The following is a 13,539-nucleotide window of genomic DNA, read 5'->3' on the forward strand; positions in this document are numbered from 1 at the left end:
TGTTTGCTTGCGCTTCTTTCTTTTCGTTTCTTTTTTCTTTTTTATTTGTTTTGGTTGTCTCGTTTGTCACTGCTTTTTATCACTGTACCTACAACCTACATCCCTTCAGCAGAACATTTACGCTATGATTAAATCCAAATAGTGCTGATACACACTGAATATATGACAATGCCAATGATGACAATGACAATACTTTAACACCCCGAGGGGAATTCTTTTTACATTTGAAAGTGAACACATATGAGATTGTTAAAACATAAATAACTACATACAGATTAGGATACGTAAAACGACGACAAAGACAGTCAACAGTCATTTAAAAGGCGGATACGTGATGGAATAAAAGAATGTTAAACTCTTTTAGTTTTAAAACGGGGCATTTGGTAACGCCGGCCTGAAGGTAAAAGATTGTATTCTTGCAATAACATGTGACTTGAATCTGATAAAATTCTCTCAGCGAGATTAACAGCACGATCATTAAAGAGGGATTGTAAAGATGAAACAGAAATTCCAGAAATCTTGGTTGCCATAAGAACAATTTTGTTAAGATGAGATTTGCTTTTGAGATTAAGAGAACCGCACCAACACTGAATTGAAAAGGCTAAAATACTCTCAACAAAACAACGATAAAACAACAACATTACTTTTTGGCTAACATTGAAAGATCTCAATTTACGGATAAAATGTAATCTTTGTTGGCACTTCTTGAAAATGAAATCAGTATTTGGGCCCCACTGAAGTTTGTCGTCAATAATAGTACCAAGGTATTTGTAGTGTGTAACAATTTCAACATTTTCATTTTTAATTTCAACAGGAGTAATGTCAGTTTTCTTGCTTCTAAAATCAATGATGAGTTCTTTTGTTTTCGAAACATTTAGCTGAAGGTAATTATCGTCACACCACTGAACAAAGTTATCAACGTCTTTCTGTAGTGGGCTTCTGTCTCTCTAATCAGGCCAACAAAAGCCGCGTCATCAGCAAATTTGACAGTCAGACAATCAGTTACACAGTCATTAGTATAGAGAATGAAAAGCACGGGCGGGATGACACGCCCTGAGGTGCCCCAGTGTTAGTGTGCACAACTGACGAATCTGCATGGTTCACGTGCACAAATTGCGGTCGGTCGATCAGAAACTGTTCAATCCAGAGAAGAAGATTCATGTTCACTTTCATAGATAAAAGTTTTTGCAATAAAATGTGAGGCTGAATTGTTTTAAAGTAGTCTTACATAAGATTTTGGAATTTCCAAATGTTTGTAAATACTGTTTAAAATAACAACTTTGGCATCTTCGACACCCCGCTGTGCTCTGTATGCAAATTGGAGAGGGTCAAGAAGGTGACAAACATTACACATGAGAATATTTAGCACGATCCTCTCGAAGCACTTCATAGCTATAGACGTTAAGGCGACCGGTCTGAAGTCATTCAACACAGAAGGGCTCGTTTTCTTTGGTACTGGGATTATTTTAGACGTTTTCCATATTTCTGGTATGATGTGCTGATCGAAGGAGAGTTGATACAGGCGACTAAAAACATCACAGAGCTGGTCACAACACTGTTTAAGAATGATTCCATCCAGTCTGTCTGGTCCTCATGCTTTCCTGATGTTTAGCTTTATGAACTGGTTTCTGACCAAATCTGGTGTTATGATGTCGTCATCTTCGGTGTCTGGTATGATGCTGTCTGTGATTCTGCTGTGCTGCTCAGTGAAGTCGAAGGTGTCAAATCTGGAGTAGAACTGATTCAGCTTCTCAGCGTACTTCCGGTCGTCTGCTACGTTGATGTGTGAGGGTTTATTCTGTTGGCCGATCATAGTTTTGACTACTCTCCAGGCCTGACGACTGTTGTTCTGGTGGAAATGACGCTCCACTTTGTCTTTATAGTCTTCCTTGCATTTCTTCACTTGAGCATTAATGTCTTTTTGAATAGATTTAGTTAGATTTTCTCATTGGCGCTAAAGGCTCTTTTCTTCTCATTAAGCAGACCTTTTAGTTCCTTCGTCAACCAGGGTTTGTTGTTAGGATAAATCGTTATGTCTTTCTTCTGTATGATAGAGTCTACACAGAATGATATATAGTCAGTTACAGCATCAGATAAAGCACAAGGGTCTGACGTATTGTCAAAGAATACATTCCAGTCTGCAGAGTTCATATATGTCAGTAGAGTTACACCCCATTTGTTTACATGGGTATATCGAATTGGTCTGTAGTAACCCATTTGGAAGTCACAGAAGTGAGTGAGTGAGTTTAGTTTTTTGGCAATATTCCAGCAATATCACGGTGGGGTACACCAAATATGGGCTTCACACATTGTACCTATATGGGGAATCGATCCCCATATTTGTTCTGATAAGCCAACGCGTACTTTTAATTGTACAGTAAAGCGTATTTAACAGATAGGGTTTTTCGTATTGCACGTAGCATTAAAATCATATCACTATTCAGGACAATACAATATGAAAATATGTTGTAGATCACTAGAAAATGATTGCACATGGATGACCACATTTGTGTCCATTTGAACATTAAGTACTTTTGCTACCTGCTTGATTTACATAATTCCTTCAGGTCTTCAGAACTTGTATGCAAAATAGTCTCACTTTAAAAGAAGATATATTCTACGATAAAGATGACGGAAATTGGACGTGTACATCCTCCGATAGTTACATGCACTTGACGTTCAACACTTCAACACATGTGACTATCAACCATGATATTCTTTCATAGCAAATGAGACAAGAGGCAATGGGGTAGGTAGCTTTGTGGTTACCGCGTTGGATCATAACGCCGAAGACCCGGGTTCAAATCCCCACATGGATGAAATGTGTGATGCCCATTTCTGGTGTCCCCCGCCGTGAGATTGCTGGAATATTGTTTAAAGCGGCGTAAAACTAAACTCACCCACTCAATCACTCAGTCATGATACAGCTTGTTTTTAATGAATATGTGTGTATATATGGTGAATGACCAACACGACATCGACTTCCCCACTTCTGGACTGACGTCCAAGGTAGTTGGTATATGTTCGTGTAAAATACACTCATGGACACAAATAAGGGATCACAAGAAAGTGTACCTTTTCACTTTTCCAGGTTTCTTCAGCAGATATGTATTGGGCTGTGAGTGAAAGTTTGGAAACATGAGGGGAAACTTATACCTTCATAAGTTCCCGTATTCGTTTCTATGAGTACGTATAAACCTACTTGGGCGCCGTATCTCTTTTGCATGAGATCACTTTATAGGTAATCCAAATAAGATTCTATGAGCCAACACATAAACGTCTAAACTGAAAAAGAGTTTGAGTCCATGCACGTACAAGATATTTCAAGGAACACTGAAGGTGAATATCACTCTCGGCAGCAGGTAATGCGAAGTATTTTTTAAAAGTATTTAATCTCTTCTTATCTGCGTATCTCAAGAAAGTCTGCGAGTTGTTATCTCCACACTGACCATGAACTTGTCTTGTACATTTGATATGTCCAAAGTCTCTCGATCAACGCAAGTCACATTACATGCAAGATGGCGGCCACAGTGCATGTTGTAGTGTTGTCGGTGTTGTTGCAGGTGGTTGTAGGTGAAGCACAACGGGTAACCGTACACGCCGTATTCAATGAATCCTCTCAGCAGTTTGAGATACTGGCGGGTGTGGCGACAGATGATTCTCTGGCTTGGGCTCAGTTTATCGACTCCGTCAATGAGACTGGGTGTGTAGATTATATTACTCTGGTATTATTTCCTGGTTGTGTTGCAGTGTTCAAAGACTACTTGTGTTTAGATGGTACTGTGTCATAAACTTGGAGGTGTTACCCTTCCAGCTCTGAACCTTTCACGTTCTCTTTTCAAAACAGGAAAAGCTGATGGTGCCACTTTGGAAGCAACGTTTACTTTATTTCAGTGATTTGGGTCTTTGTAGATTTTGAGGGATATATTTTTGATAACTTCGTCATTTTGGAACTATGATCAAAGTAAACTTTTTCTCAAACGTTCACCATATCTTTGGTGTTTTTTTTCAAAATTATATATTATATATAATTTACAAATTCAAAATTGTGTGTGAATAATGACAGTGGCAAGAAAGAAATCGCAATTTGGGCGTCTTAAGTATACGTTTGTTAAGAATAAGGAGAAAATGGCTGAGCAGCATGATGGGCCCAACTATTCGCACGACTTCACAGCTCTTCATCCCAACGAGTATATTCCAATATGCAGCTATTTGCCTTATTCAAGAATTCGTAATACCTCACTTTTGTCATATTCGCCAATTCGTAATACCTCAAAATGTTTCATATTCGATAATTCGTAATACCCAAATATTTGTAAATAATTGTCACATTCGACAATTCGTAAAATGAAGTTATTTGTCATAGCAGGCAATACGTAATACCAAACTATTCGTTATCTCCGAATACAGTAGTGGACGTACTGATGTTCCATTTCACAGGTGGGGATATCTGGAAGTCAGCACACAGCATGAGGTGAAAGAGAAATATAACGACTCCATGTTGGCCTATGCTGCCGGCTTGGTGGAGGGCTACCTCACACGTGATCAAATCAAAATGCACTGGCAGAACACCATGGCCGGCTACTGCAACACCCCCTACTCCGCCTACTGCCAGCGTCTGCACGACTTCCTGGAGACAAACCTTAACTGGATTCGAACCTCAATCAAGAACAACACCAACGATACCTACTGGCATCAGGTAGGTGGCTATAGTCTGTTCCAGCTTTGTGGTTTATGGTTTGCACTCTGTAGGGGCCCGATGACGCCCTGTGGGCCAAGTCACATTCAGTCCGAGGAACGGTGGGATAGTCTTGCGGTTAACGTGTTCGCCCCGAAGACCCGGGTTCGATTCCGCACAGGGAGTTGACAACAGCCTGCAAACGGTAAAACAATTGTCTGTCAACATGGGCAACGGCTGCACGAGCTATGTCATTCGCCGTGGTAGCAGTATTCAAGTACGATCCAGCAAAGATACACCACCGTTGGTTTTACTTCGTTCTCATAGCTTACCTGTCTGTTATTAGGTGAAATAATTAATCTACTCCATTACTACTCGCAGCATATGTCTAACTGCGGAGATGTGTTACATTTGACTCTCTCACCCGCAGGTGGAGATGTTCTACACTCAGCTCCGGGGGATGGCAGACGGCTACAACAACGACCCCCAGAGGCCGTCCCTGGACATAGACCCATTCGGGTTGTAGTAAGTACAACAAGGGGCTTTCTCATTCAATGTTGGTGGTAGGGCAAAGATGGCTGAGCGATTCTTATAGCCCATTACTTGGTACCCGGAGTTGCGTCCCTTACTGGTGCCATGATCTCCTGGTTGTTTGGACATTACAGACTCTCCGCCATGTGCATGCAGTTTGAGTAAATAGCTGCAGATTTCCGTGAAGGAAACCTTTATTAGAGGAGAATGGAGAATGGGTGAGAACGGTCTTACGCCGATTTTAGGAATGTTCCAGCAATATCACGGCGGGGGACACCGGAAATGCACTTCACACATTGCATCCATGTGGGGAATCGAACCCGGGCCTTCTGTGTGAAGAGCGAACGTTTTACCACCACGCTATCCCAGTCTTTGATATCTCTATGATTTACAGATGTTGCGCGTGATCTGGCAGGCATACATATTGCATGCTTAGACGCCAACGGTTGATTGGCGGGTCTGTAAGTTTCAAATACCCAACATTGTATTTGCTTCTTGTGTCACTGATCGAAGGCGTGATACTTGATACTTTCAGTTAAAACTTTTATTGCTGTGTTTCCCTCCCCCGTGTCCAGCCTCTTCCAGATAAGTAACGATGTGGGAGATCTAGAGGTAGCGCTTCACAAACCCGGCGTCAGTGTCGACCAGCCACGACGCAGTCGTTGCTCCGCCTACATCAAGGTCGACCTTGAGTACGAGTTGCTCTACGCTGCTCACAACACGTGGTCTAGTTACAGCAACATGTTGCGCATGCTCAAGAAATACACATTGCAGTACAGTATGACTTCCGCCAGGAAGGGTGAGACGTGGATCAGAAATCTGTCTTCTTCTCATATGACAATTGCTTTTTTCCAAAACACAATAGGAAAATTGTTTATTTATTTTACTTTCCTTCTTTCCAAGCTTCACGTGTTTTTTTTATTTTTAAGTAACTTGAGTGTAGTTTCATATCATGTCATTTGAAATATTAAATTTGTTCTTGAAGAGAAGTGGAATAGTTCATCACTTGATGCATGATAACGACACCAGTAGCCTTGTGTGTTGCAGATTAATATGATATACCCTTTTACGAAGCCATTAGGCAGCATATAATTTTTTTCCCACCCATACACTCAAACTCTCACTCACTCACTCCCCCACCAATACGCTCACTCACTCCACCACCTCCTTGTGTTTCCAGGACTGGTGCCGAAGGGCAGTGTGTGGACGTTCTCCTCCTACCCCGGCTACCTCATCTCCGCCGACGACTTCTACGCCCTGTCTTCCTGGCTGGTAAGCTGACTTTACCCCTGCATGTAGACTTAGTAGGACGGTGGCAAGGATCTGTGGTTGACATGTAACTTAGTTCGCTCGTGCTCTACAAAGACGGGTTCGATTCCATTAACCATGCAAACTAGATGACATATCGCAAATCGTTTCATTGTTAGCAGCATTGCCTTTTTGACAGTCAACTTTTCAGAATATATTTCAAGAATGTGGGGGTTGACTCCACACTGGAAGAATTAAGTGTCTTTTATCCTACGTTCGGACTGATCTCTCATATATGTATAATTTATAATGCTTTGCGTCTTTCACGAGTGGCCGCATGATAAGGCAGATGTATAGCTAAAATTCCCAACACTACTTTGTAGTTGTTGCATAACTGAAAGATGAGCATAGTGCGTTTGACTAGGTTACCATGGCAACCTCCATCCCTAACAACAATCCCGACCTGTACAACCAAACGAAGCCCGAGGGGTGCGTATTGACGCCTGTGAGGGTGTGGGCGGCCAACAGATTGGGCAACAGCGGTCAGGAGTGGATGCTTGTCTTCTCGCGCTACAACAGCGGCACGTGAGTCTACCACACAACGAAATGGCTCAGCCTAGTGAATGAATAAGTGTTGTTTTACGCCGCTGTTAGCAATAATCCAGCAATATCACAGCGTGAAGATGTCAACGGGAGAATATACATAGAAAATATTGAATGTGAATGTTGTTGTGGTGGTATGTTTTTTTCCGGCTACAGGTCGTTCATTGTGGTATTCTCATCATGTAGGAAGGAGGGTGGCGTTTCTTTTGGCGTTAAGTGTATACCCGGTATGAACGGAAGAGTGAGTGAGTATGGTTTTACACCGTTGTTAGCAATATTCTAGCAATATCACGGCGGGGGGCACCACAAATGGGCTTCACACATTGTGTCCATGTGTGGAATCGAATCCGGGTCTGCGTGGTGACAACCGATGATTTAACCATCAAACCGTACACACTCACTCAACCCAATGGGAATAATTATTGATTTTCAAGCTGTTGGTAACCGTTATTGCATCTGCCACCAGTGATTTCAATCAGACAGGTAATCTGATATTTCGAGTTATTTCGTAAGTTATTCGTTTTATTTTACCACCCAACCTACGAGGGGTGTGCCCAAAGTAGTCGGCCTCACTATATTCTCGATGTCCTATGTTAGAACAGCTTCCATTATATTTTGAAGGAATCATTTGCAAAGGGATATCCAGACTTAGATAATATGATACAAAGTATGGGTGACTTCCCCATTCACTGATTTGTATTGTTTGATCTATATTTAGACGAGGCTGCACTCAAATGACACCCCATTTTTTATTTTGTCGAGACATTCAAACTGGCACTGTTTACAGTATATTGAGAGCTGACACTCGTGTGGCCATTGAGGATTTCGTTTGAACCCTTGGCATCATGCATGAATAAGTGAAACAATTAGTATATGTTATGTCCTTTTGATTACCTTATGTAAAAGTGGGTTTGGATAGTGTCTCCAAAACAAGCTCTGTCAGTAGTCTTTTTAACAAGCGATTTTAGTTTCAAACTGCGTTTAATTCTAGAGGACCTCTGCTTATCTCAAACACATGAAATAACCCTTTCTTAGTTGGTTTCCTGAAGTTATTGATGCATTTATTGCCGATTTTGTGTTTTGGTGGGTACCAAGTCAAACGAAACGGGGATCGTGAGCCAGAACATGGCAAAAACAAGTTGCTTAAGCTTGATAGATTCTCATACGAAAATGCATTTGAAAGTTCGCTTGAATTATCTCCCTTGGACTGAAATAACGCACATGGAATACCTATGCTGTTTGTCGTTTCCAGTTTGTTTCATGTATTTTGTACAGCTACAACAATCAGTGGATGATTGTCGACCAAAAACTGGTTCAAGGAAATCTGCCGCCTGCGGTTTTATCAGTGGTAGAGCAGATGCCGTACGTATATTTCCCGCATATACTGGAGTCGTAGCTTATTGTACAGCGTAAAGTGTGCAATATAATTATAACATATCGTACGCAAGTATTAAGGAGTTTTAAATTTGCACAAAGGTTAAGCGTCTTCTATTTACGCAGACGTTAAAGCGTCTTCTATTTACGCAAACGTTAAAGCGTCTTCTATTTACGCAAACGTTAAAGCGTCTTCTATTTACGCAAACGTTAAAGCGTATTTAAGGTTTGACCTAGCTGCCATTGCATCTTTTGTGTTAGCTGCAGATGTTGGGGAGACACACACTCCTCATCTGAGACTATGGGGAGTCAGATCAATCTAACAAAAATACTTACGCTTTCTGCCAACATTGGAAGTTCATGGTGCCGGTTGCACACTATCTATGCTTGTCTTTATGTATGATATACAGTCTGTCATTACGTGGAAGTTGTTTAAAATGAGGTAATTATAAGTAAACCAGGTAGTACATGGACATTACGCAGGAAAGATACATTTTCTCTCACTTTGTCAATCAGCACTAAGCACTTGTCACTAATGTACGCGCATCTGCTCTGTTGATTATATTGCACCCTGCTTTGGTTTGCTTCTTTGATGTCTGTTCTTGTTTTAGATTGCAATGTCATTACATGAACGCCAAGTCGTTTATTCTATGAAAATGTAGCTATCAGTGACAGGGGATGGAGGTGCGCGACCCGTCAACCACCTCTGAATGCCTCGCCTTTTCTGGGCACTAGTTTCAGAGGCGGCATAAGCTGATAATGATGTGCACAACATTGTCCACCTTTAAACACCTATGTTTTATGTAATTCTGTCATTTTAGGGGCTACATCGAATATGCAGATGTGACTGACCTCCTAATTGTGAACACATATTGGGCCAGCTATAACGTTGCGTAAGTCGCCCCACAAAATGTGTGTTTTTCCTATGTAACCACCGACTATTTTCTGTTACCAACAACCTGAATTATATTGATTGGTTCCATGAATCTCACAATGCTAACACCGTTCTGTTATTGTCTCTATTATGTTCTATAAGCTATTTGGCCTACTTCACGCGTGTCCTTTCATGGAACAGAAGTAGAAACAAAACAACAAATGTATATTTATGACAGGTTATAAGGTAAGCATTCAGAGTATAGAGAATAGAAACGGATATTGTTTAGACTATGGAATGTTTCTTTGACAGGTATTTCCCGATTATTTTCAACATGAGCGGACAAAACCAGTTGGTTGCCAAATACGGGGAGTACTTCTCGTACAACATGTCCCGCAGGGCCCGGATGTTCTTTCAGCAGGACGAAGAGGTACAGGACAAGACCACACTGTTCAATATGATGAGGTACGGGCTGGAAGTGGGAAACTGCTTTTTCGTTGCCCAGTGACGACGTTCTGTGAAATCTTCCCTTCCTGAGTACGTTTGTTTGTTTAGTTTGAAAAATGGGAGGAGTTCAATTTGTAACAACAGATGTTAAATCAAATATACATTTTGGTCGGAAACGAGGCACCAAATGAGTTAGTTGTAATATTTAATTATTTGTATCCTTTTACTCATTCTGATATATCTGGTTTTTGTCAAGGGTTTTACATAGACATAGAAATGAACGCTTACTTTTATGAGATTTCATTTTTTTCGAAAATTACATTTCTTTTGCTATTCAGTATACATAGTAGTAGGTGAGTGCAAAACGGCAAAAGTAAGAACAGGAAAAGGAACGCAAGTGGGTTTTTTTGTCAAGATTTTAAATAAAAGACACAGACATGAAAGCTTACTTTAACGAGATGTGTGTAGCGATGTGTTTTTAGAAAATTGCGTTTCTTTTGATGTTCACTATATGTAGTTAGTGAGTTAACAGATTTCAGGAAGGGCTACTGCCTCAAAATACTGTGTACAGATTGACTGTTTGGTTCAAGATTCTAGCTGTTTTATTGGATCAGATAAAGGTATAAAGAGAGACATTATCGTTCAAGGGAGCATATGGGTGAACAGAATCCAGTTCTGTTACGACGTCAGATACATGTGTAATAAATCTCGGGCTCATAGGATGAAAGACCAAACCTGTTTGGGTTGTATCTGTTCATCACCTTTGTGAAACACAACACCAGGGTCCCGTCTCACCCATCATAACACTAGGATAATCGCAACTCCTATACTTTAACATAGACTTACGACACACGTAGTCCTACGATCGCTTTTTCAAACGGCCCGCGGGTCTGTGACGTTGATACACCAAGGATCATCAGCGCGAATCCATATTCTCGCCCCTAAAAAAGGCCTATCCTGGAATAAGTGCGGAACATGACTCTGCGGAGCGAACTGCAGAACGTTTGAAATCCCGTGCTCTCTGTGTTATTTTAGAGGAAGAAAGGTTGGCGGTCACGCATTCTGCTATTTCCAGGTACAACGACTTCAGACACGACCCCCTGTCTAAGTGCAACTGCACACCGGGCTACAGCGCCGACCTCGCCATAGCAGCTCGCGACGACCTCAACGAGGAAAACGGAACTTACCTCTACGACGACCTTGGATTCGCGATGGGCGGAGCTGTAGACGTGAAGGTCAGTCGTAAAGCACAGTGCCACGGTTCAAAACCTTGAGCTTCCAGTATATCTGGTTTCTGGGATTGCAAATACCTAATCCCTGAATCGGTTCAATAGCTCTGTTTTGAGCCTCATTAGCATGATACTAAAATAATTGTCCAATCAACGGGTAAAATGATGTGTATGCTTCGTTGTTAGTGTAAGAGAGACAGAGGTGGTGACGTCTCTTACAGAGGTACCCCGGCGAAGGGTGTGTACCAAGGCTAGGTGTACATCCAGTGTTCTTTCTCCCTGTCACAGATCGTAGCAACAGGGGAGATGCAATGGCTGTTGTTTTATGCCGTCTCGGGACCCACGTCTGACCAGCAACCGCCGTTCCAGTGGTCAAAGGTCAAGGACGCCAGCAAGTATCCTCACTTCGGACAACCAGACTTGTTTAACTTTAAACCGGTGTCATTTAACGGAACATTGATACCTCCTACCACGCCATCTTGGTTCAGGGGCTAATGAACAACAGAAGAAGCACGATATGAGGTCAGGAATTCGACGTATGAAATATGCTATTTTACCAAAACGTATTCCTGTGTATGTTGTTCAACATCTGACACAGGAGTGAACTAACATGACAGCGGTCGAATCTGAACCAGACACTCCAGTGATTGACATCAATGACATACGATGATATGCATCTATATCAACAGCGAGCCGACCCTACAATCTCCTTAAAGCTGCCTTTTCCGATATGTCAGTGAGTGAGTGAGCCGCACTCAGCAGTGTTCAAGCTGTATGGAGGCGGTGTGTAAATAATCGAGTCTGTTTGCAGACATTTGTGGATGGATAAAGACGACCTAACCCGGTTCTACTCATTGAATCGTTGGACATTTGTTTAAGTGGGAGTTTACGGTTTAGTTTGTTTACTTGTACACTGGTACACTCTTCATGTTATTATGTTAAGACTACCAGAGAGACTATGTTGTAGATTATAACTGGTGATACATGCCAGATATCACCCACACATTATCCCTGGTAATACATGCCAGATATCACCCACACATTATCCCTGGTGATACATGCCAGATATCACCCACACATTATACCTGGTGATACATGCCAGATATCACCCACACATTATCCCTGATGATACATGCCAGATATCACCCACACATTATCCCTGATGATACATGCCAGATATCACCCACACATTATCCCTGATGATACATTTCAGATATCACCCACACATTATCCCTGGTGATACATGCCAGATATCACCCACACATTATCCCTGGTAATGCATGCCAGATATCACCCACACATTATCCCTGGTGATACATGCCAGATATCACCCAAACATTATCCCTGATGATACATGCCAGATACCACCCACACATTATCCCTGGTGATACATGCCAGATATCACCCACACATTATCCCTGGTAATGCATACCAGATATCACCCACACATTATCCCTGGTGATACATGCCAGATATCACCCAAACATTATCCCTGATGATACATGCCAGATACCACCCACACATTATCCCTGGTGATACATGCCAGATATCACCCACACATTATCCCTGGTGATACATGCCAGATATCACCCACACATTATCCCTGGTGATTCATGCCAGATATCACCCAAACATTATCCCTGATGATACATGCCAGATATCACCCACACATTATCCCTGGTGATACATGTCAGATATCACCCACACATTATCCCTGGTGATGCATGCCAGATATCACCCACACATTATCCCTGGTGATACATGCCAGATATCACCCACACATTATCCCTGGTAATGCATGCCAGATATCACCCACACATTATCCCTGGTGATGCATGCCAGATATCACCCACACATTATCTCTGGTGATACATGCCAGATATCACCCAAACATTATCCCTGGTAATGCATACCAGATATGACCCATACTAGTGTAACCACATGAAACCTGAAGTTAAAATCCAACAACCAGCAGGTTTTGTAAACCTGTTTAAAAAAATGATGAATTATTGCATTGATGCTTCATTCATTTTCTGAAAAGAAATATAGGTTTCATGGACTTAAAGAAGTACAGGGACTGTTTTCAAAGATTTGAGGCTCTCAAGTGAAACGATCCGTGAATGTATAGAACCCACCAAGGACGTGTAACTAGCACTTGTTACCCACTGCTCACCCGGGATCATATAGCTTGCATATACAACAGTGGTTGTAGATCAAGGACAAGGAAACAGTTTACTGGTGCAGCAGGCGTGTCGTGCGACTCTCTTTGAAACTGGGACACTGTCTAGTGGATAGACAGAATGCATTATGTGGACCACATGGCGAGACAGACTGCACTCAAACAGAGCACATCAAAATCAAAGTAGATGATTATACACTATATGCAGGATTACTGCTGCATCATGTATTGAATATACTCAACCACACTGGACGCTTTCATTGATTCCCCGGAGGTATGCATACACTGACTGACAGTGAATGTCGTTTCATTCCGATATCAGCAAATACTTACCGGTCATCTTTCTAAAACCTGCTTTTCCTAGTGGAATTTGTAC

General features: G+C 41.7%; 1 protein-coding gene across 1 annotated transcript; it reads left to right on the forward strand.

Annotated features, from left to right (window-relative positions):
* The first annotated feature begins 3,444 nt into the window (after nucleotides 1-3,444).
* On the forward strand, nucleotides 3,445-11,838 carry LOC137280167 (putative phospholipase B-like 2). The gene is made up of 11 exons (XM_067811865.1): nucleotides 3,445-3,703; nucleotides 4,441-4,699; nucleotides 5,109-5,203; nucleotides 5,785-6,008; nucleotides 6,390-6,481; nucleotides 6,882-7,042; nucleotides 8,336-8,422; nucleotides 9,256-9,327; nucleotides 9,621-9,773; nucleotides 10,831-10,990; nucleotides 11,273-11,838. Exons 1-11 carry the CDS (start codon nucleotides 3,519-3,521, stop codon nucleotides 11,477-11,479), a joined length of 1,695 nt encoding a protein of 564 aa, XP_067667966.1. The 5' UTR covers nucleotides 3,445-3,518; the 3' UTR covers nucleotides 11,480-11,838.
* The last annotated feature ends 1,701 nt before the right edge of the window (nucleotides 11,839-13,539 follow it).

The sequence above is a fragment of the Haliotis asinina genome, chromosome 1 (genome assembly GCF_037392515.1).
Source record: "Haliotis asinina isolate JCU_RB_2024 chromosome 1, JCU_Hal_asi_v2, whole genome shotgun sequence".
NCBI classification, from domain to species: Eukaryota; Metazoa; Mollusca; class Gastropoda; order Lepetellida; family Haliotidae; genus Haliotis; species Haliotis asinina.

Coding starts and splice junctions, on each gene's coding strand:
- LOC137280167 (XM_067811865.1), top strand. CDS start 3,519: ATGGCGGCCACAGTGCATGTTGTAGTGTTGTCGGTGTTGTTGCAGGTG. Junction 6,009..6,389: donor TATGACTTCCGCCAGGAAGG/GTGAGACGTGGA, acceptor TTGTGTTTCCAG/GACTGGTGCCGAAGGGCAGT. Junction 9,774..10,830: donor ACACTGTTCAATATGATGAG/GTACGGGCTGGA, acceptor TGCTATTTCCAG/GTACAACGACTTCAGACACG.